The following is a 20,487-nucleotide window of genomic DNA, read 5'->3' as shown; positions in this document are numbered from 1 at the left end:
GTCAATGTGTCGGTGGACCAAACAGATGCTGTTAGGGACCCAGAGGACACTCCTTTCCACACAGCATTGAGAAACACATTAGTGCGGAGGTCATCTTCATCTTCAAAGTGTTCTGAAGTGGCTGACTTGTGTAGGGCACAGATGAGATGGGAGATCCTGCCATTGACATGGTCACCGTCATTTCAGTGAGGATGATAGAATATAGAACAGTTCCATCAAGTCAAAGCATTTCCCCATGCCACTTTGTAGTCACAATCTCTATCCACTGATCAGTTTTTTATCCCTATGGTTTTATCTTTACCAGAATGTCTTATAAATGGAATCATATTATAGCTGTTTTAAATGTGTCAACCTGGGTAGAATGGACTAAATTTTCTAGGATTCACTTACCTATATGTCTGTGGTTAGAGTTAGTCACAAGAGAGATTATTAAGGGAGATTTTGAGTGTAGAAGTGAAGACATTGCCTCTTTGTAGTTCAAAGACATTGCTGGCTCACCTCAATGGTGTGAGACATCAGCCAAGCCTGCAACTGTTCCAAATTTCCCCTAGATCCTCTTTGCTTTTCTGACTTCTGGGTCTGGCATGTGTATTTAGATATATGTTTAGGGGCCCCAGATTCTGCATGACACCCATGCCACTAAGTATAGAGGCCCTAAGAACATACTCAGTCTGTTCTCAAGGGCTCCAGCTTGTGCTTATGCATTATGGCTTGTGCTTGTTCTCCCCCAGGTTACACCTAGTTTCTCTTTATGACTGTTTGCACTTTGGTCTTCAAGCTTCTGCATCAGATGTGAAGAGACAGCCTTACAGAACCTGCCTAGCTCCCACAGTTGTGTGAGGTCAAATATCCGTAGTGATGAGCTGATTGCAAGGAATACCAGCCCCAAAGAGACACAAAGTAATTTCTCCAAGTCAGCACCCACACCCTCCTCCAGTTCCATGCCCATCTTCTCCTACAAGCAGCTAGAAATGGTGCAGGCTGTCTCCACTCAGTCTAAAATAAAATTTGTTTGGTGTTATAAGAGAGTGATGGGAATATACAGGGATAGGAGTGAGTTGAGAGGAGCAGGGGAGTAAATAATGGGATCTCACAGATTTTTAAAAAATCTCTATAAATACATCCAAATTAAATTATAATATATGTAAGCAAATTTTAAACCAAAAAGATGTTCCACTATTCATACTACTATAGTCATTCCCTTTTTTATCACTCAGTACCCAGAACATCTTTCTCTCTCAGTAAAAATTAAGCTACCTTTGTGCTTTGAACATGTGTACAGTAATGTTCTGAATTCCATGGACCCTGTTCCATGACTGACATTTAGATTTACACAAGTTTTTCCCCAATACACACTGTGCCACAGTGCCCATTCCAGGGCATATGTCACAGCAAATTTGAAGGGATGTTTTTGTCACATAGATTAGGAAATGGCACTGTGCAGTCAGTGTGTCTCCACTTTGGTCCTAATGGATGCTGTCTGTCTTTCATCCACTCCAGATGCCTTCATGACAACCACTGGACTACATCAGAGCCACAAAGTTTCTTGCTCTGCCCAAGGTGAGATCTGGGAATTGAGTTGAAGAAAGTAGAGGTTAGATGGCTTGGGGATGGAACTCAGGGCTCCTGGCACTGATGATCCCCCAACTCCTTCCTTTCGCTTCCTACAAACTGTAATCAAGGTCCAAGAAGAGGCTTTCGTGAAAAGATCCACGGTCCTGAAAACAAAAACTCTAAAAGAAGCACTGGACTTGTAATCATCATTCTAATCTTTCTCTTTTCTCTAGCCTGTGACTGAAGTGAGAGGTACAGATTGTCCAGAAAGCAAAAGCTTACCTTGGAGGACTGACACTCATCCACCCAAAAGGTCAGTTGTTCTGTCTATTTGTCCTACCCAGAATTCCTACTTCTTTTCAAAATAGTGATGTTGTTTGTTCTGTAAGTGATGTTAAATGTTGTATGTTGTATATCCTGGATTACTTTTTCCAACCATGAGCCAACAGGGCCAGGATCAAAAGGTTCTACCTCACCACTCAAATCTGGGCAATCCCTAGCACTCACATTACTTCAGTGTAGCCCCAGAGAGTTGTAAATAAAACCTGATGAATGAGGGCACACATTGTTCTGGGGAGGAGACTTGGAGACAAGGTGACTAAGCCAGATGCCATATCTGGAGACTGGCAGAAGCAGGGATGTTATCTGGCTAACAGGACTTTTGCAAGGGATGCCCACTATCTCAATGGAGTAAGTGGAAGTAAGGCAATTCCCACTGTTAATTCACACACTTTTTATTGTTTGAATTATTTCTCAAAGAGCATATAGCACATATTTTTAAGATTTACAAAAATAGGAATTGTATAGTGGCCTTATTAAACTTCTCACATACCTTTCATCAGTCTTCATCCTAAATACCTACCAATAAAATACTGTACTCCTTATCCATGTACCCAAGAAATTTTGACACAAAACAATATGAATAGAAAACATCAGTCAAAGTAACTATATGGGTAAAAACAAAAGTCAGAATTTAATTATGTTTTTGGCTTGTAACTCCTCTTTTTTTCCCTACATTATTTAAAAGACAAATACATAAAATAATCATTATAAATCTATATTAATGGGCACAAAATGTATATAGATGTAATTTGTGACAATAATAACATAAAGGGAAAGGATAAAATTGTATAGAAGCAAAATTTATGTAAAGTATTGAAACTAAGTTGGTATTAATTCAAACTAGATTGCTATAAATTGAAGTTACTAATTGTAATCCCCACAGTAACCTCTATGAAAAAAGTATATAAATTACTTAAACACAAAAGAAAGCAATGGGAGAACTGAGAACAAAATAGGTATAAGATATACAGAAAACAAATAGTGAAATGACAGAGAGAAGTCCTTTCATATTAGTAATTACTAATTAGTAATTAGTAAATGTGAATGGACCAAACTTTTCAATTAAAGTACAAACATTGAAAGAATGGATAAAATAACATGATCAAACTATATGCTGTCTACAAGAGACTCATTGTAGATCCCAAAACACAAATAGTGTGAAAGTAAAATGATAGAAAAGATATTTCATGAAAATTGTTATCGAAGAAGAGCTGGGTGGCTATATTAACATTAGACAAAATCAACATTAAATAAAAAGAAAAATTATGAGATGAAGAAATATATAATATATTGATAAAAGGGTCAATACATCAAGAAGATAACAATTATAAACATATGTACACCTAACAAAAGAGCCCCAAAATATAAAAAGGAAGAACTGATAATTGAAGGGAGAAATAGTTCTAGAATAATAGTTGGAGAATTTAATACTCTATTTCCACTAATGGATGGCACAACTATACAGAAGATCAATAAGGATAATAGAGGACTTGAACAACACTCTAAAATCCAGTAGGCCAGATAAGTATATACAGAACACTCTACCCAACAGCACCAGAATACACATTCTTATCAAGAACATATGAAACATTCTCCAGGATAGACCATATATTAGGCCAGAAAACAAGTCTCAAAACATTTAAAAAGATTAAAATCATACAAAATATCTTCTAAAACAACAATGGATGAAACTAGAAATCAGTAACAGAGGAAAACTGGAAAATTTACAAATATGAGGACATTTTAAAAAGCACTTATAAATAACCAATGGGTCAAAGAAGAAATCACAAGGGTAATTAGAAAATATTTTAAGAATGAAAACAAAAACACAATATACCAAACTTATGGGATGCAGCTAAAGCAGTGCTGAGGGAAATGTACAGCTGTAAACATGTACATTAAAAGGAGGGGCACACTAAACCCAAAACTAGCAGAAAGAAGGAAATAATAAAGATTTATTAGAAATAAATAGTGACTAGAAATCAGTCGACAAAATCTTCAACATGGAATTACCCTATGACCCAGCAATACCTTCCTAGATGTATACAGAAAAAAACTTGAAAACAGGTGTTCAAACAAGAATTTGTATACAAATTTTCATAGCAGCACTATTCATGATAGCCATTAGATGGAAATAACCCAAATGTCCATCAGCTGCTGCATTAATGAAGACAATGTGGCATATCCATGCAATATAATATTACTCAGCCATAATAAGGAATGAAGTAGTAAAACTACATGGGTGAACTTTGAAAATGTCATGTTAAGTGAAAGAAACCAGAAACAAAAGGTGATATATTGCATGATTCCATTTATATGAAATATCAAGAATAGGAAAACCCACAGAGACAGAATGCAGATTTGTGGTTGCCAGAGGTTGTGGGGAGGGAGTAATAGGGAATGATTGCTTAATAGATATGGGATTTTCTTTTGGGGTGATGAAAAAATTTATGCAACTAGATAGGGGTGATGGTTGCAAAACACTGTCAATGTACTAAATGCCACTGAATTGTACACTTTCAAATGGTTAAAATGTTGAATTTTATGTTAGATATATTGTATCTCAATTTAAAAAGAAAAATGGTTTCGGTAGTGTGGTAGAGATAATTCTAAGATACCCCCCACAAGATTCCAGACCCCTGGTTATTCTATCACATGCTAATCAAGGCACTTCTGCAATTCAATTTTGCACATGTAATTAAAGTCCCAAATGAGTTGACTTTAAAAGGTTAAGATTATCTAGGTGGATTGGACTTAATCACATGAACCATTCAAAAGTAGACAATTTTCTCCAGCTCTAAGCAGAAGTGGAAGTCAGAGCAATTCTAAGTGTGAAAGGGATTTGAAGTAAGGGCAGTTCTCTCTTGCTGTGATTGAGAGAACCACATGGTAAGATGTGAGAGCAATCTGCAGTTGCTGAGAGCAGTCCCTGGTTGACAGCTAGTAAGAAAACTGAGACTTCAGTCCTACATCCCCCAGGAACTGAATTCTGACAATAACAAGAATGTGTTTAAAAGCAGATTTTTCCATAGGTTTGTCACCAGATGAGGACACAGCAAGCCAACTTCAGCCTTGTGATTCTCTGAGCAGGGAACCCAGCCTTGTTGTGCCTGATTTCTGACCTATGGAAACTGTGAGATGAATTTTGTTGTATATGCCTCTAAGTTTATGGTGATTTGTTACACAGCAATAGAAGACATGGAAATATGTCCAAATATACTGTTAAGTTTTTTTTTAAAGTCTCAGAAAACTATACATGGTTCAACTAAAATATGTGCATATATATTGTGTTATTTTAGTAACATATTTTAATAAAGAAAACAACTTTTGTAATGTGTTTAAGATTGGGAAAGCCATTAGAATCTCCTTTATTTCTACTACAGAAGGGAGATTTATTTTAAACCATTCTTATTAATATTATCAAGAAAAACTGTTTTAATAGCATTTGGGTACAAAGCTTTCTTTAACAAAATCTTACTAAGCTTAACAAAGGGATGTTTTACATTAGCCGATAGAATTTTTTAAACAATAATTTTCCCACTAATCTTTGCTGTATGACTCATGCTGTATTACAATGTTTCAAAAATTTTTAAAGCTTTTGAAGTAACAAAAGAACAAATAATCTTTTATGACCATGAAATTTTTACAACTTTTAGCATTAGAAAAAAAATTGTAATCGTTAAAAAAAAAACCTAGTTGAGCAGTGAACAATAGTTTCTTGTGCTGAGTAAATGGGGAAAAATGTAGTGACTTTAAACCTATTTTTCTTCAAACTTTCATCTTGCTGTTAAGCATAGTTCTGTACCTTTCTTAAAGGAGAAGCTCACATTTATATAATTCTTCCCTGATTTAATAACATTTTCCTTTATATAAGTATATGCATAGAAAACGATTTCCAATAATATACACCAAAGTGGATGGTTTTATTTTTGAAAAACAATTCAATCATTAAAATTAAACAATTTAAAAATAACAGAGACTGAAATAAAAGTAGAAGAAACGGGGCTTCCCTGGTGGCGCAGTGGTTGAGAATCTGCCTGCCAATGCAGGGGACATGGGTTCGAGCCCTGGTCTGGGAAGATCCCACATGCCACGGAGAGGCTAGGCCCATGAGCCACAATTGCCGAGCCTGCGCGTCTGGAGTTTGTGCTCCGCAACAAGAGAGGCCGCGATAATGAAAGGTCCGCGCACCGCGATGAAGAGCGGCCCCCACTTGCCGCAACTGGAGAGGGCCCTCGCACAGAAACGAAGACCCAACACAGCCATAAATAAATAAATAAACCCAAAGTTAAAAAAAAAAAAAAAGCAGAAGAAACGGAAATTACAGATCAATGAGGGACGTGTGTGTGTGTTTGTGTGTGTCTTAACCAATTTCAGGGTTTACCAAAATAGATTGTTTGCTTGTACAGAAATCTTAGGGAAATGTATTCAGTTTGAAACTTTTCCCTTCAACCTAAAAATCTGTTTTTAAGTGTTACTCTATTTAGAAGCTATGTAACATCCTAAATATTAAAGAACAATTTTAAGTAATATTTCATCCTTGCTTGAGCTAAGAAAGTATTCCTATACATAAATACATACAAAATAAAACTTCTGAAAGACTATATAGCAAACACATGCACTTTCTACATTATTCATATCTGTATTACTCTACTTTTAAAAACCCAACCATTAAGGATAATAAAGATATTTAAAAATAGAAGTTGAACTACACTAAGAATTAAAGAAAATAAATCAGCAAATTAATGGGATAATTTTTAAAACCCATCAAAGTGTTTCCCAGACTTGCCTGATCTTATAAATTACCTGGGGTACTTCTGAAAATACACTCTCATGTCCCATCCGAGACCTACTAAATCAGAACCTCCAGAGGAAGAACCTGTGTATCTAGGTGTTATTTCCATATCTAGGATGACATCCCAAAAGGGGCAGATTTGGAAAATCCTGGCAGATGAGGCTTAACAACAACAACAACCCTAAAAACTAAAAACAAATAAATGCAACAAAAACAAAATTTTACTGTTCAAATGAAGAAGTACAAAGGAGCCATACACAAGGATGTTCACTGAAACTATGGCTATATTAGAAAAAAATAGGGAAAAAATTTAAATGTGCATCAACAGGAAAACAAAAAATGAATTACAATACAATTATACAATGGAATACTATACTGCTGTAAAAATAAAGTACCTACATCTATATATATATCAACATAGATGAATCTCAAAAACATGATTTCTAAGAAAAAGTAGGTTGTGTAAGAAAAGTAGGTTGCGTGTTTGTGTATGTATGCATATATATGTGTGTATGTATATATACACACACATTTAAAGTACATAAAATAACTATATATGTGTTTATATATATCCACATGTATGTATTTATTATATATATTTTCAAACTATATATATTATAAAAGTATGGATGTATGCTATATTCTCTCAATCTAGTTTTATATGATTCCAATATTTCATAAATTAGTATGATTGGTTACAACCTGTGTTGGTGAGGGTGTGAACAATCTTTTTGGAGGGCAAACTGCATATACACATTTATTGAAACAGTATTGATTACTGTAAATATATGGAAATAATACCCATATGAGTCAATTGGGGATTGGTTAAATAAATTATGATAATTTGAACAGTTTTGAGACATTAAAAACAGGGAGAGTAGTAAAATTGTTACTAACCTGAAAATATTTTTAAGCAAATAAATAAGCAAGTAGCAGACCAGCTTATGGTACATTATTCCATTAAAATAGATGCATGAATAAATTATGTATAATACTGAGTAGAGAACATTTAGTAAGATTATACACTAAAATATTTATCTTTATACAAGTTTATGTGTGTATATATATATATATATATATATATATATATATATATATATATATATCTTATATAAGAAATCTCCAAAGACCAAAACATAGGCTCATCTTTAAGAAAATTTTATATGGAATGAACTGAAGTAAATATTTTTAAATGACCATTCGATCTTCAGCTGACTCAAATGGTTCAGAAAAGAATATGTCCTTCTACATGAAGAGAGAATGATAACGCAAATGTAGCAAAATTTTAAAACTGGGGAATACAGTGAAGGACACGTGGGGGTTCTTTGTGCTATTTTCAAAACCATTCTGTAATTTTGAGGCTATTTCATAATGGTAACAATGGGAGCTTTTAGGTTTGTTTCATTTTGTTTTTTTTCCTATGACATGGATTCCCAACCCTACCTAATACTAAGAATTGTGTAAAAAACCTAAATGCAAGTTCTCAGGCCTGGCCCCAATCTACTGAACTAGAATCTTCAGAGAATAGTCTGGGAATCTTAATCTCAGATGTCTTCTGTGATCTGGCAGGTTTAGAAAACATTACCTGATGACTATGACAACACTTTTTTAAAGAATAAATGAAATAAGACAAAATGAAACAAAATATAAAATAAAACAAAAATTAAAAAATATAATAAGCCAGTGTTGGTGAACACATAAGCAAACAGGAATGCTCATACATTATAGGTGCCAAATTGGGACAATATTTTTCAAGGCCAATTTCTATGCCAGTTAAAAGCATCCATGGTCATGTACAGCAATGACCATTCTAGGAATTTAATACCTTCATATTATTATCAAAAATTTACATACAAAGAAGTTCAATCAACATTGTGTCTCACAATGAAAACTACAGACAGCCCAATATCCATAAACATGGGAATGGATGTGTGTGTATTATCTCTATTTTGAAGGTAAATATTTGGGCTGATTTAGAGTAAAGTGTGAATAGTATAATTCTTGAGGCAGGGATAAAAACGATATTGTCCTTCCACTTTATCTTATTTCTAAATTTTACTGAGGGCTTTTTCTGGCACCTTGGGAGCTTGCTCAGCCCAGGCTTAGGACAACCTAGATGTGCCAGAGATTTTAACATTCCTAGGGTAACATCCACCAGTAAAGGACCCACATCTGTGGATAAATGCTCCAGTTTCCCATCTTTTATTGGGATAATTCTGAGGAGCATTGTACATGGTTCCTTAGACTTAGAGGGTCCCCAGCAGGATTGGACCAATTGTCTTTTGGCTATGTCTGTCTCTGGTGCTATATTTTTAAAAAAGCATTTTCATCCTAAAATTATATACAAAATAACATTTCTTATATACTATTTCAGTGATTTATGTCTTTTTATCTAAATATTTAGTGTCTGTATTTAAGTGTATAACAGGAATAACACACTTCGTTTTTTTCCCAATAGTTAACCAATTATCCCAGCACCATTTCTTCAGTAAACTAACCTTTCCCCACTGATTCAAAATATTTCAATCAGATTACTAATATTTCTCCATATTTGGGTTTGAAAATTGGCTTTCTCTTCTGCTTCATTTGTCCTATATTTATTCTGGTATAATATTGTTTTAATATTGTAGCTTCACAATACTTTTTACCTGTCAGCATAACTTTCCCAAATTACTGTTCTGAATTGTTGGAAGACCTCAGTGTTGCTCTATTTTAGAAGCTATGCTAGAGTCTTTTTGTAAAGTGAAGTTGTACTAATATAATTTAAATATAATTTAGAGGAGATGATAAATTTGTCACAGGTTCTCAAAATCTGAAAATCCACCATCAAGACTCCATTAGACTCACTGCCTCATCTCATAAAAGGACTGCACAGAGGCCCTTCATAAGGGAAACCAGCAGCATAGGTTTATATTTCAAAGTCCTTAAAAGGGGGTGAGGGTGCAGTCTGGAGGGTCTATATTTATAGGATGATTCAACAGCAGAAACATGTTGCCAAGTTTTTGCAACTTGAATCGGTTTTCAACTGAAAATAATTGTATTGTCTAATTATAACAACCCAAAAATGAATGCATGCTGATGGAGAACAGAACAAAAACAATCACCCACCCCTTCAAAAAGTAAATAAACAGAAAGGGAAATAATTAGAGTGAAAGTGTTTTTAAAAATGTTACCTCTGGGGGCTTCCCTGGTGGCACAGTGGTTGAGAATCTGCCTGCCAATGCAGGGGACACGGGTTCGAGCCCTGGTCTGGGAAGATCCCACATGCCGCAGAGGAACTAGGCCCGTGAGCCACAACTACTGAGCCTGCGCGTCTGGAGCCTGTGCTCCACAGCAAGAGATGCCGCGATAGTGAAGAGGCCCGCGCACCGCGATGAAGAGTGGCCCCCGCTTGCCGCAACTAAAGCCCTGGCACAGAAACGAAGACTCAACATAGCCAAAAATAAATATAAAAATAAATAAATAAATAAAATATTAAATATCCTGTGTCAGTAAGTTTACCATTAAAAAAAAAGAAATGTTACCTCCTACCTATTTTCCAGACTCCCTAGCCTTGCACCCCCCTCCCCCGTCCCGGTTCCAGCCTGGGACAAAACCAACAAGACTGATAGGGTCAATTCTAGGCTTTACTTGCTGGTGAGTGGAAGGGAAAGAAGTGGGCATTTAATATTATAGAAGAGGAAGACGCAATTCTTTAAAAGCTCCAGCAGAAATCAGGACAAAGGCAAATACAAACGACAAAATATTATGACCCGTTTGGTGTCGAGGATGCTAAATAGGAAAATAAATAAATAGATAAACAAACAAACAAATAAATAGATAAATAAATAACGGATGGGCAGTACCCAGTGGTATTGGTGGGGGGAAGGTGGGAATGAGGAGAAAGGTGGCCCCGCCCACAACCCTCTGCAGCACCGCAGGTACGAACCATAATTGGGGATCTGAGCTCACAGTGACGTAGCCCTTACGAGACCTAGAGCCCGCCCTTGGATTAGTCTCTCCTCCCAGTTGCAGTCCTTAGTCGCTTGTGGCTGTTCGCCGGCTCGCTATTGCCTTGAAGACGGGCGAACCTGTACCCAGGAAGGAGGAAGTCGTAGAAGCTGACCCAGATTCTTGGCAGGTTGGAGGGCGCTGACTGGGGAGGGGAGCGGGGGCCTCAGGGCAAAGACCAGAGCGGGTCCAGGACTGGATTCTCTCTATCCCTTCCCCGATGTCCACACGTTTGGTGCAAGAAATGGAGGGCTTGGTGGGAGGAGATCAAGAGGGGCCAAGGGTTAAGAATGGGTACCAGTTGGTATCTCCTAGGAGGTGGGCGATCGGGCGACGCCTGGACGGGAAGGACCAGAAAAGGAGACGGCGAGGAAACGGCCTGATTCCTGCAGGGCGACGGGAGGGGGTGCGCAACGGGTGACCCTGGGTTGGGGATGGCGGACTCTGCATCGGGTCTAGGCCACCGTTCCCGGTATTTCTTCTCCACCTCCTTCCATTTTGGAGCCGGAAATGGTGGGAACTCCGGGGAGGGGTAGGGGGCGGGGACCGGGGCGGCTGCTGCAGAGGATAGGGACAGGGATTAGGTCTGGGAAGCACGTCCCTTCTGTGGAGGAGGCAATCGATCGGGCGGGCTACCGACTTCGGGATATAGGCGGGGAACGAGAAACAGTTTCTGGTCCCTGCAGGTCGGTGTAAGCGTGGGCGCTGCCTGCGGACCCTGGGGTAAGCCTGACAAAGCGCTGACGCCGCAGCGGGGACAGGTTTGCAATGCCCACGTTACCTCTTCGCCCTTCATCCATCTTGATGCATAAAATGGTGGGCAGTGGCCCGAGGGTGAGCTCCAGAAAGTCCACGGGGTCCCAAAATGTCCTGGCAGATACCCAGATTGAAATTCTTTATAAGTGAACCACGTAGCCATCCAGCAAGCTCTTCGGACTCCCCCGCCCCGCAAGTTGTCCATTTGCGTTCAAGAAATGGTAATTAGATGACGGGAAGGACGAGACAGTGGAGATAAGGGGCCTAAAGAAGAGGTGAAACTGGTTTGGAAATAATCAGCTTTGATTTCTTCTGGAAGGCAGGGTAGCGCGTCACAGGGCGGGAAAAGAAGCTGTGAGACAGGATGGAGGAGAAAGAGAAGGCAGCAACATATTTCTAGCAGAGTCCTAAACCAACAACGGAGCTGGTGTCCCCCGATACTGGTCCTTTAATCGAGTGATCAGTCCTGGCCATTGTCGAATTTCTGTCTGCAGGTCTTTAGGTCCGTTGGTGCAGCAGATTTCAAGGCTACGAGAGGAAGACTGCTTCTGATTCCTGCAGGTATGGGAGGTGCCTGGGACCCTTTGGTGTAGGGGTATCAGGGATCAGAACAGAATTTGGGGGACTCCCAGCCCTCCCTGCCCCCCTTAGTGCAGGAGAAACCTGGCCGAGTCTTTAGAAACTGTGGGCCTGTGGCTGGTGAGGGAAGAAGGGAGTAAAGGGGCAAGCTCTGGGGTGCCCCTGGAGGGCATATCAAGATCCCTGGAGGCTAAGACCTGGTTTTTCAGCGACGGTCCAGCCCACTACCTGTCCTACGTTTTTGTGCCAGGAGTGGCCCTGGGAATGATTTTCAGGGAAAATCGTGGGCTTTGGGGCAGGGCTAGATCTGGGGCACCCCTTAGAGGGCACACAAAGTCTCTCAGGTGGGAAAACCTTTGCTCACAGAGCTCTGAATCCTGTTGTTACAAAACATTCAATCCTTTTATCTACTAGGAAGAAGAAACAGGAAAAAAAATCTCAAGATGGAAAATGTCCCCAAGGAAAGCAAAGGAGAGGAGCAGGTTCCAGTGCAGAATGAAGAAGCCCACCCTTTGGGAGGTGGTGAAGGCCAAGAACCTGGAGGAAACATTAGAGGGGAATGGGCTCCACCTGCCCAGGATTTTAGAGAGGATATGCCCAATAGGCTTGTCAATAACATTGACATCATAGATGGAGATGCAGATGATATGGAAAGGTTCATGGAGGAGATGAGAGAGCTAAGGAGGAAAATTAGGGAGCTTCAGTTGAGGTACAGTCTGCGCATTCTTATTGGAGATCCTCCTCACCACGACCATCATGATGAATTTTGCCTTATGCCTTGAATGCTGAGGTTAATAATCGTAAACCCCCCTGCTTCCCAAACTTGCATTTTCTTGATGTACCCTTTACTGTGAACCTTTCGTGTTCTGTCATTTTTTTGATTAGAGATTTAATTTTCACTTTTGACTTAGTCTGTAAGTTTTTCTGTCAGCAGGGGAGATTTTATCAACTTGCATGGAAAGATGTCTATTACATATTGTAAAGCTAATAAAGCAGTTTAGAAAGCAGTCTGTAGATATACTATCTCATTTAAAAGCATGCATATTATTTATATATATATATATACACATCAGAATGCGTCTTTTTCTTATTTTCTTTTTATTTTTTTATCTGTTTTTTCCTCATTTTTCCAAAATGAATACACATGTGTCAGAAAAAAATGTAAGATGCAAATAACTTACCAATCAGCTTATAAAGGGAATGGAGACAATAAATACTTGAGGCACAATTTAAAGACATAAATCTTATATTACCTCTGGATCTCTTATTTAGAAGCACAAACCTGGCAATTATTACAGATATGTTTCTTTAAAATCAGCCTATTCGTCTATAAAATGAAGATAGTACATGCTTTATAGAGCTACTGTGGGAATCAAATGAGGTAATGACCGAACTCTGTGGCTGGCTCAGTCGACACATGCAAGGCCCAGCCCTCTAGGTGTCCTTCATATTTAGGTAAGGACCAAAGGAGTAGGCCTACCAGCAAGTCCAATTGACTGCCAGGTAGGAGACACCTTTCTACACCTATGCTGCTGTGTCTCCTTTCCCTGGATAATGCCATGACTGCTAGGCACTCCTTCCCCTTCTGCTAGGTTTTCCTCCCTCCACTGGTCCCCACCACTGCTGATGTGCTGGAGTCTTAAAGGTGACAAAGACCCACTGATTTTTTTGCAGCCCTCAGTGGTCTGAATCCCCAGTTTGTCCATTCAGAAATGTGGAGAATGCCCCTTCCTGCTTTAGAGTTATACTTAATTCGGGTGGGTACTTCCCCAGTGCTGCTTAGGGATCCAAACAGCCCTTTGCGGTTTTTCTCAGACTTTTGTCCTCACCCCCCTTCCCCAAGATAAATCTGAGTGACACTCATGATAGTGTGCTCAGAATTCAACTATCTCTTCTATCCTCCCATGAACATGGCCCAGTCTTCTTGGCAGTCCATTTTCTGCATAGACACTGCTACAGGTTTCACTCTTTGCATACACAGGTGTTGTGGGGGTGGCTTTATGTCCCCAAGACTGTTCTGGTCCACACCACCCTCACCGCAGGAGTCCCTGGTAGTCTCTACTCACACCAACCTACATGGATCCAGAGCAGTTTCCCTCTTCCTTTACTTTGATTTTTGCTCTGCTCAATAAACCTGTAATCACAGATCAGTGGGAAACAGGCTGAGACTGGGGGTCCGGGAGATGGACCCTTGTTTTAGGACATGTTCCACCACCCAGTCATCACTGCTCCCTAACTAGACTGCCCTTCTTACAGTAAATATATTGTCTCATTTGTCCTGGTACCCTCAGTGCCTAGCACAAGGTCTGGTAAGTTGTACGGCACTGCAGGTAATTATAACTGAGTTGAAAGTCCTGCAAGCTGGGCCCAGGTTTGCCTCTGATCATTTGTGAGCAAGTGACTTCTTTTCTCTGCAGATTGTAGCTTGCAATTGAAAAAGGAACACAACGGAGAAAGCATTATACATCAGTTTCAACGCATGGACGTTGTAATTTTATTATATGTCAGTGTTTATCAACGTGTGTTATAAAGACCAGCTGCATCAGAATCACCTGTGAACTGGTTAAAAATTCAGGAAACTAGGTTTTACTCCACACCCACTGCATCCTACAAGTTCATCAGACATCTCTGGACTTAAAGTGGAGGCCCCAACTTTAGCTCAAGTTTGGACACTCCCCTCCTCATTATACACACACACACACACACACACATCAGACTTTATTTTACCACTAGGCCATCCCCTTTTTAAAGAGACAACTGTTTTATTTTTATGCTGTTATCTTTAGTGCATAGGTTGTAACCTTGGCTGCAGGCTTGAATTACCTCAGATTTTAAAGTGGAGCTCAGGACCCAATTCCAACCTATTGAATCAGACTCATTAGAAGTGAGATCAGGGCTTCCCTGGTGGCGCAGTGGTTGAGAATCTGCCTGCCAATGCAGGGGACACGGGTTCGAGCCCTGGTCTGGGAAGATCCCACATGCCACGGAGCAACTAAGCCCGTGTGCCACAACTACTGAGCCTGCGCGTCTGGAGCCTGTGCTCCGCAACAAGAGAGGCCGTGATAGTGAGAGGCCCGCGCACCGCGATGAAGAGTGGCCCCCGCTTGCCGCAACTAGAGCAAGCCCTCGCACAGAAACAAAGACCCAACACAGCCAAAAATAAATTAATTAATTAATTAAAAAAAAAAAAAGAAGTGAGATCAAAGGATCATTACACTGTAAAAACACCCACAATGATTCTGATGTACATGTAGAGTTCAGAACAACTGGGTATAATTTGTCACTAAAATATCTTTGGTTTATTTTCTCCGCACTATCCTTGATTGACTGTGTGAGCCTAAGGAAGTCATTTCATTTATCTAGAATGTTTTTCTTGTGAAAGACACATCACAGAGGAGGAATTACACCCCAAAATCAACACATGAGATCCTTTTAAGATAGTAATGTCAGTGCTCCTCGAAGTTTGCTAGCCTATCAAATGCTTCAGAATCACATGTGGAGCTTGTTTAAAATACAGAATCCTAGCCCCACACCCAAGAACCACACTTTAATAATGGTGCCCAGGTAACTGCATTGTTAACAGGCTCCCAGGCAATTCTGATGCACACTGGAGTTTGAGAATTACCCATGCACATATTTTTATCCCAAGTATATTGAGGACAAACCAATAAAATAACTAAAAGAAAATATAGATATATGTTAATCTGAATCCAAGGAAAAGATCAGAGAAGAGAAGGCCTGCCTATCTGAATATTAGAAAAAGAAGAAAAGATGAAACTATAAGGGGAAAAATTGGTATATACTATGTAAAAATATTAAATATTCTGTAAAGCAAGACTATAAATAAAAGTTCAAGGGGAGGGTCTGTATGTTGTAATAAGATGAACTGAACATGTAATGCCTTTCACTCTCTTTACAATATGGGGAAAATATAAACAATAAAATTAATAAAAATTACATTCCTTTTGCACATTTAAAACCTTGCTTGAGAGACTTCCCTGCTGGCACAGTGGTTAAGAATCCACCTGCCAATGCAGGGGACATGGGTTCGAGCTCTGGTCCGGGAAGATCCCACATGCCACGGAGCAACTAAGCCCATGCACCACAACTACTGAGCCTGTGCTCTAGAGCCCGCGAGCCACAACTACTGAGCCTGCGTGCCACAACTACTGAAGCCCATGTGCCTAGAGCCCGTGCTCTGCAACAAGAGAAGGCACCGCAATGAGGAGCCTGTGCACTGCAACAAAGAGTAGCCCTCCGCTCACCATAACTAGAGAAAGCCCACGTGCAGCAATGAAAACTCAATGCAGCCAAAAATAAAATTAATTAATTAATAATTTAAAAAAAAACTTGCTTGTAAGAGTCTGTCCTAGCCATTTTGGGTTTATCCATTAACAAAGGGGAGTTTATCTGCTTGTCTCAGGGAAAAGGTGGTAAGGTGAAAATAGGGATAAATACTCATTTGCCACTGAGCCTGCCACTCACCATAGGTATTGGTTTCCTGTGGCTGCTGTTTAAAAAAAAACACACAACAGAAATTTATCCTCTCACAGTTCTGGAGACTGGGAGTCAGAAATCAATGTCTGGGCAGGGCCAGTCTCCCACTGGAAGCTCTACTGGAGAATCCGTTCATTGCAATGTAACCCCTATCAAAGCTACAATAATCAAAATAGTGTGGTACTGGCATAAAGACAGACATATAGGCCAATGAAATAGAATAAACATCCAGAAAAAAGCTCGCACAGATATGGTCAGATGATTTTCAACAGGGTGCCAAGACCATAAAATGGGAAAAGGACAGTCTTTTCAACAAATGGTGCTGGGAAAACTGGATATCCACCTGCAAAAGAATGAGGTTGGACCCTTACATTACACCATATACAAAAATTATTTCAAAATGGATCAGAAACCTAATGTAGGAGGTGAAACTGTAAAACTCTTAGAAGGAAACATAGGGGGAAATCTTCATGATTTCTCCCTTTGGAAAAAGAATGTCTATTTTATGCCTATTTCACCACTGAATTTGGAAACATGTAATTTCTTAATTTCACAGGCTCACAACTGGAGAGGAGTTTTGCCTAGGAATGAATTATACCTCAAGTCTCATCCAGACATGATTTAAATGATATTTAGATGAGACCGAACTTGGAGTTGATGCTAGAATGGGTTAATGCTTGGGGCCTGTTGGGATTGGATGAAGTTGTTTTTTTTTTTTTTAATATGAGAAGGACATGAATATTCGGGAGACAGAGGGTTAAATGTTAGGTACTGAACTGTGTCCCATAAATTCATAAGTTAAAGCTCTAACCTCCAGTGTAGCTATATTTGGAGATGGGGTCTTTAAGGAGGTAAGTAAGGTTAAATGAGGATATAGGGTGGGGCCACAATCAAATATGCCTAGTATGCTTGTAAGAAGAGGAGGAGAAAAAGGCCAAATGAGGGTATAATGAGATCTGGAGAAAGCAAACCCGCTGACAACTTGATCTTGGGGTTCCAACCGCCAGAACTGTGAGAAATTAAATTTCTGTTGTTAAAGTCACCTAATCTGTGTATTTTGTTATGGAAGACCTAGAAGAAGACCAATACAAGTTATAACACAGATTGATGGCTGCCAGGGACTGGGGGGAGAGGGTAAAGGAGGGAAACTGCTTAGTGAATAAGGAGTTTTACTTTGGGGTGATGGAAATGCTTTGGAACTAAACAGAGATGGTGGTTGCACAACACTGTGAATGTACTAAATACCACTTTATTGTCCTCTTTAAAACGGTCCAATTTTCTAGATTTTTTATTGTGGAAAAATATACATAATATAAAAATTACCTTTTAACCATTTATAAGTGTACAATTCAAGGGCATTAAAGTACATTCACACTTTTGTGGAAGCATCACCACTATTCATTTACAGAAATTTTTCATCATTCCAAACTGAAACTCTGTACCCATTAAACAATAACTTTCCATTATTCCCTTCCCCACAGCTCCTGGTAACCACCATTCTACTTTCTGTCTATATGAATATGACTATTCTAGGGAATTTACATAAGTGGAATCATACAGTATTTGTCTTTTTGTGTCTGGCTTATTTAACTTAGCGTAATGTTTTCCAGCTTCACCCGTATTATAGCATGTAGCAGAATTTCATTCCTTTTTAAGGCTGAATCATGTTCTATTGAATGTATATACCACATATTATTTATCCATTCATTTCTCAATGAACAACTGTGTTGCTTCTCCCTTTTGACTATTGTGAATAATGCTGCTATGAACATGGGAGTACAGATATCTGTTTAAACCTCTGCCCTCAATTCTTTTTTGAGTATATACCCAGAAGTGGAATTGCTGGAATATATGGTAATTATATGGATTTTTTTAAAAGGAAATGACAGTTTCCCACAATAGCTGCACCAATTTACATTTCCACCAGCAGTGTACAACTGTTCCAATTTCTCCATATCCTCACCAACACATTATTTTCTGAGTTTCTTTTTATAGTAGCATCCTAATGGATGTGAAGTCATATCTCACTGTGGTCTGGGTTAGCATTTCTCTAATGTTGAGCATCTCTTTACATACTTTGGCCACTCATATATCTTCTTTGAAGAAATGCCTATTCAAGTTCTTTGTCCAATTATTAGTTGGGTACTTTTTGTTGTTGTTGAGTTGTACGAGTCCTTTATATAGTCTCGATATTAACCCTTTATCAGATATATGATTTGCAAATATTTCCCAATCCTGTATGTTGCTTACTCACTCTCTTGATAGTGTTCCTTGATGCACAAATTATTTAATTTTGATTAATTCAAATTGTCTTAGTTCTGCTGCTATAACAAAATAATATAGACTGGGTAAATTAAACAATAAATACTTATTTCTCACGGTTCTGGAGGCTGGGATGTCCAAGATCAAGGTTTTGGCAGATTCAGTGTCTAGTGAGAGCTCTCTTCCTGGTTTGCAAATGGCTGATTTCTTGCTGTATCCTTACATGGTGGAGAGAGAGAGAGCTCTTGTCTCTTCCTCTTCTTATATGGACAATGATCCCATCATAAAGGCTTCACCTCTGTGATCTCATCTAAATCTAATTAGCTCCCAAAGGCCCCATCTCCAAATGCCATCATATTGGGGATTAGGGCTTCAATATATGAATTTGGGAAGGACACAAACATTCAGTCCATAGAATTCCACCCCTGGTCCCCAAAATCTCATCTAAATAGTATCTAAATGAGATATGGGTGGGATTCTAGGTGTGATTCATCCTGAGGCAAGATTACTCTCCATCTGTGAACCTGTGAAACTGAATAATTTATGTGCTTCCAAAATACAGTGTGGAACAGGTATAGGATAGACATTCTCATTCCAAAGGGAGAAATAGGAGATTAGAAAGGGGTGATGGGGGACTTCCCTGGTGGCACAATGGTTAAGAATCTACCTGCAAATGCAGGGGACACGGGTTCGATCCCTGGTCCTGGAAGATCCCACATGCCGCGGAGCAACTAAGCCCATGCGCCACAACTACTGAGCCTGCGCTCTAGAGCCCACGAGCCACAACTGCTGAAGCACGTGTGCCTAGAGCCTGTGCTCTGCAACAAGAGAAGTCACTGCAATGAGAAGCCCGCGCACCACAATGAAGAGTAGCCCCTGCTCGCGCAACTAGAGAAAGCCCATGTGCAGCAACGAAGACCCAACACAGCCAAAAATAAATAAATAAAATAAATAAATGTATAAATAAAAAAGAAACGTCACATGCAAGAAGCACCATTAAAAAAAAAAAAAAAAGAAAGAAAGGGGTGATGGGTCCCAAGCAGGTCAAAACCTAGCAAGGTAAATCCCATTACATCTTAAGGCATGAGAATAAACCTCTTTGGTTCCATGCTCTGTCCATTGAAGTTTTGTTATTTTTCTGAAAAGTTCATCAGCCACTGCTTCATGTTTATTCCTGCACAGTGTCTTCTCAAAGCTCTTGTTTATTCTTTTTAGTTTTGAGTGTGCTATTGCTGTATTCACTGTTCTAAGATACATACTTTAAATGGGAAATGCCTGAGAGATCTCCTTCTAATCCCTCCTTGTTATTTGAATGTGACCTCAATAGGTTTCCAATATGTTCACTTTCCCTCTGACATGGGACACGACACCCAGAAAGGTCTTCCTGGCATTGAAGGACAAAAGGCCACTGAATCTAGTAAAACCTGACTCTTGATCAGTAATGCTTTCAGAGAAAAATTTTGATCAAAAGTGTGAAAATATGAAAACTAATAAACAAAAACCTCTTTTAAAATGGACTCAGGGAGCCAGAACGGAAAGCTCTCATGCCCTACCACTCAAAGTCAATTGCAGACCCAACAGAAAGAGAAGTAACTTTACATCCCCAATAGGAAGAAGGTTACTACTTTACTACCCAGCAGGAAGAAGGAAGAATATCTCCTTGCCTGGTACAGCTCAGCCAATGAGAGATTGTCACAGCTCAGCCAGTGAAA

At 39.3% G+C, this 20,487-nt stretch overlaps 1 protein-coding gene across 3 annotated transcripts; it reads left to right on the top strand.

The window, feature by feature from the left end:
- Nucleotides 1-10,677: 10,677 nt before the first annotated feature.
- BEX5 (brain expressed X-linked 5) lies at nucleotides 10,678-13,026 on the top strand. 3 transcript variants are annotated; one of them, XM_082447765.1, is made up of 3 exons: nucleotides 10,678-10,811; nucleotides 11,932-11,998; nucleotides 12,431-13,026. In XM_082447765.1, the coding sequence occupies exon 3, from the start codon at nucleotides 12,460-12,462 to the stop codon at nucleotides 12,796-12,798; it is 339 nt and encodes a 112-aa protein (XP_082303891.1). In that variant the 5' UTR covers nucleotides 10,678-10,811; nucleotides 11,932-11,998; nucleotides 12,431-12,459; the 3' UTR covers nucleotides 12,799-13,026. The 3 variants fall into 3 exon arrangements, with proteins under 3 accessions (XP_082303891.1, XP_082303890.1, XP_082303889.1); XM_082447764.1 differs by lacking the exon at nucleotides 10,678-10,811 and adding an exon at nucleotides 10,992-11,087; XM_082447763.1 differs by lacking the exon at nucleotides 10,678-10,811 and adding an exon at nucleotides 11,420-11,442.
- The last annotated feature ends 7,461 nt before the right edge of the window (nucleotides 13,027-20,487 follow it).

This window comes from Balaenoptera physalus, assembly GCF_965194825.1.
Source record: "Balaenoptera physalus genome assembly, chromosome: X".
Classification (NCBI taxonomy): Eukaryota; Metazoa; Chordata; class Mammalia; order Artiodactyla; family Balaenopteridae; genus Balaenoptera; species Balaenoptera physalus.
This window is presented reverse-complemented; position numbering and strand designations above follow the sequence as displayed.

What these genes read in the sequence shown, in the direction of transcription:
- BEX5 (XM_082447765.1), top strand. Translation starts at nt 12,460, where the DNA reads ATGGAAAATGTCCCCAAGGAAAGCAAAGGAGAGGAGCAGGTTCCAGTG.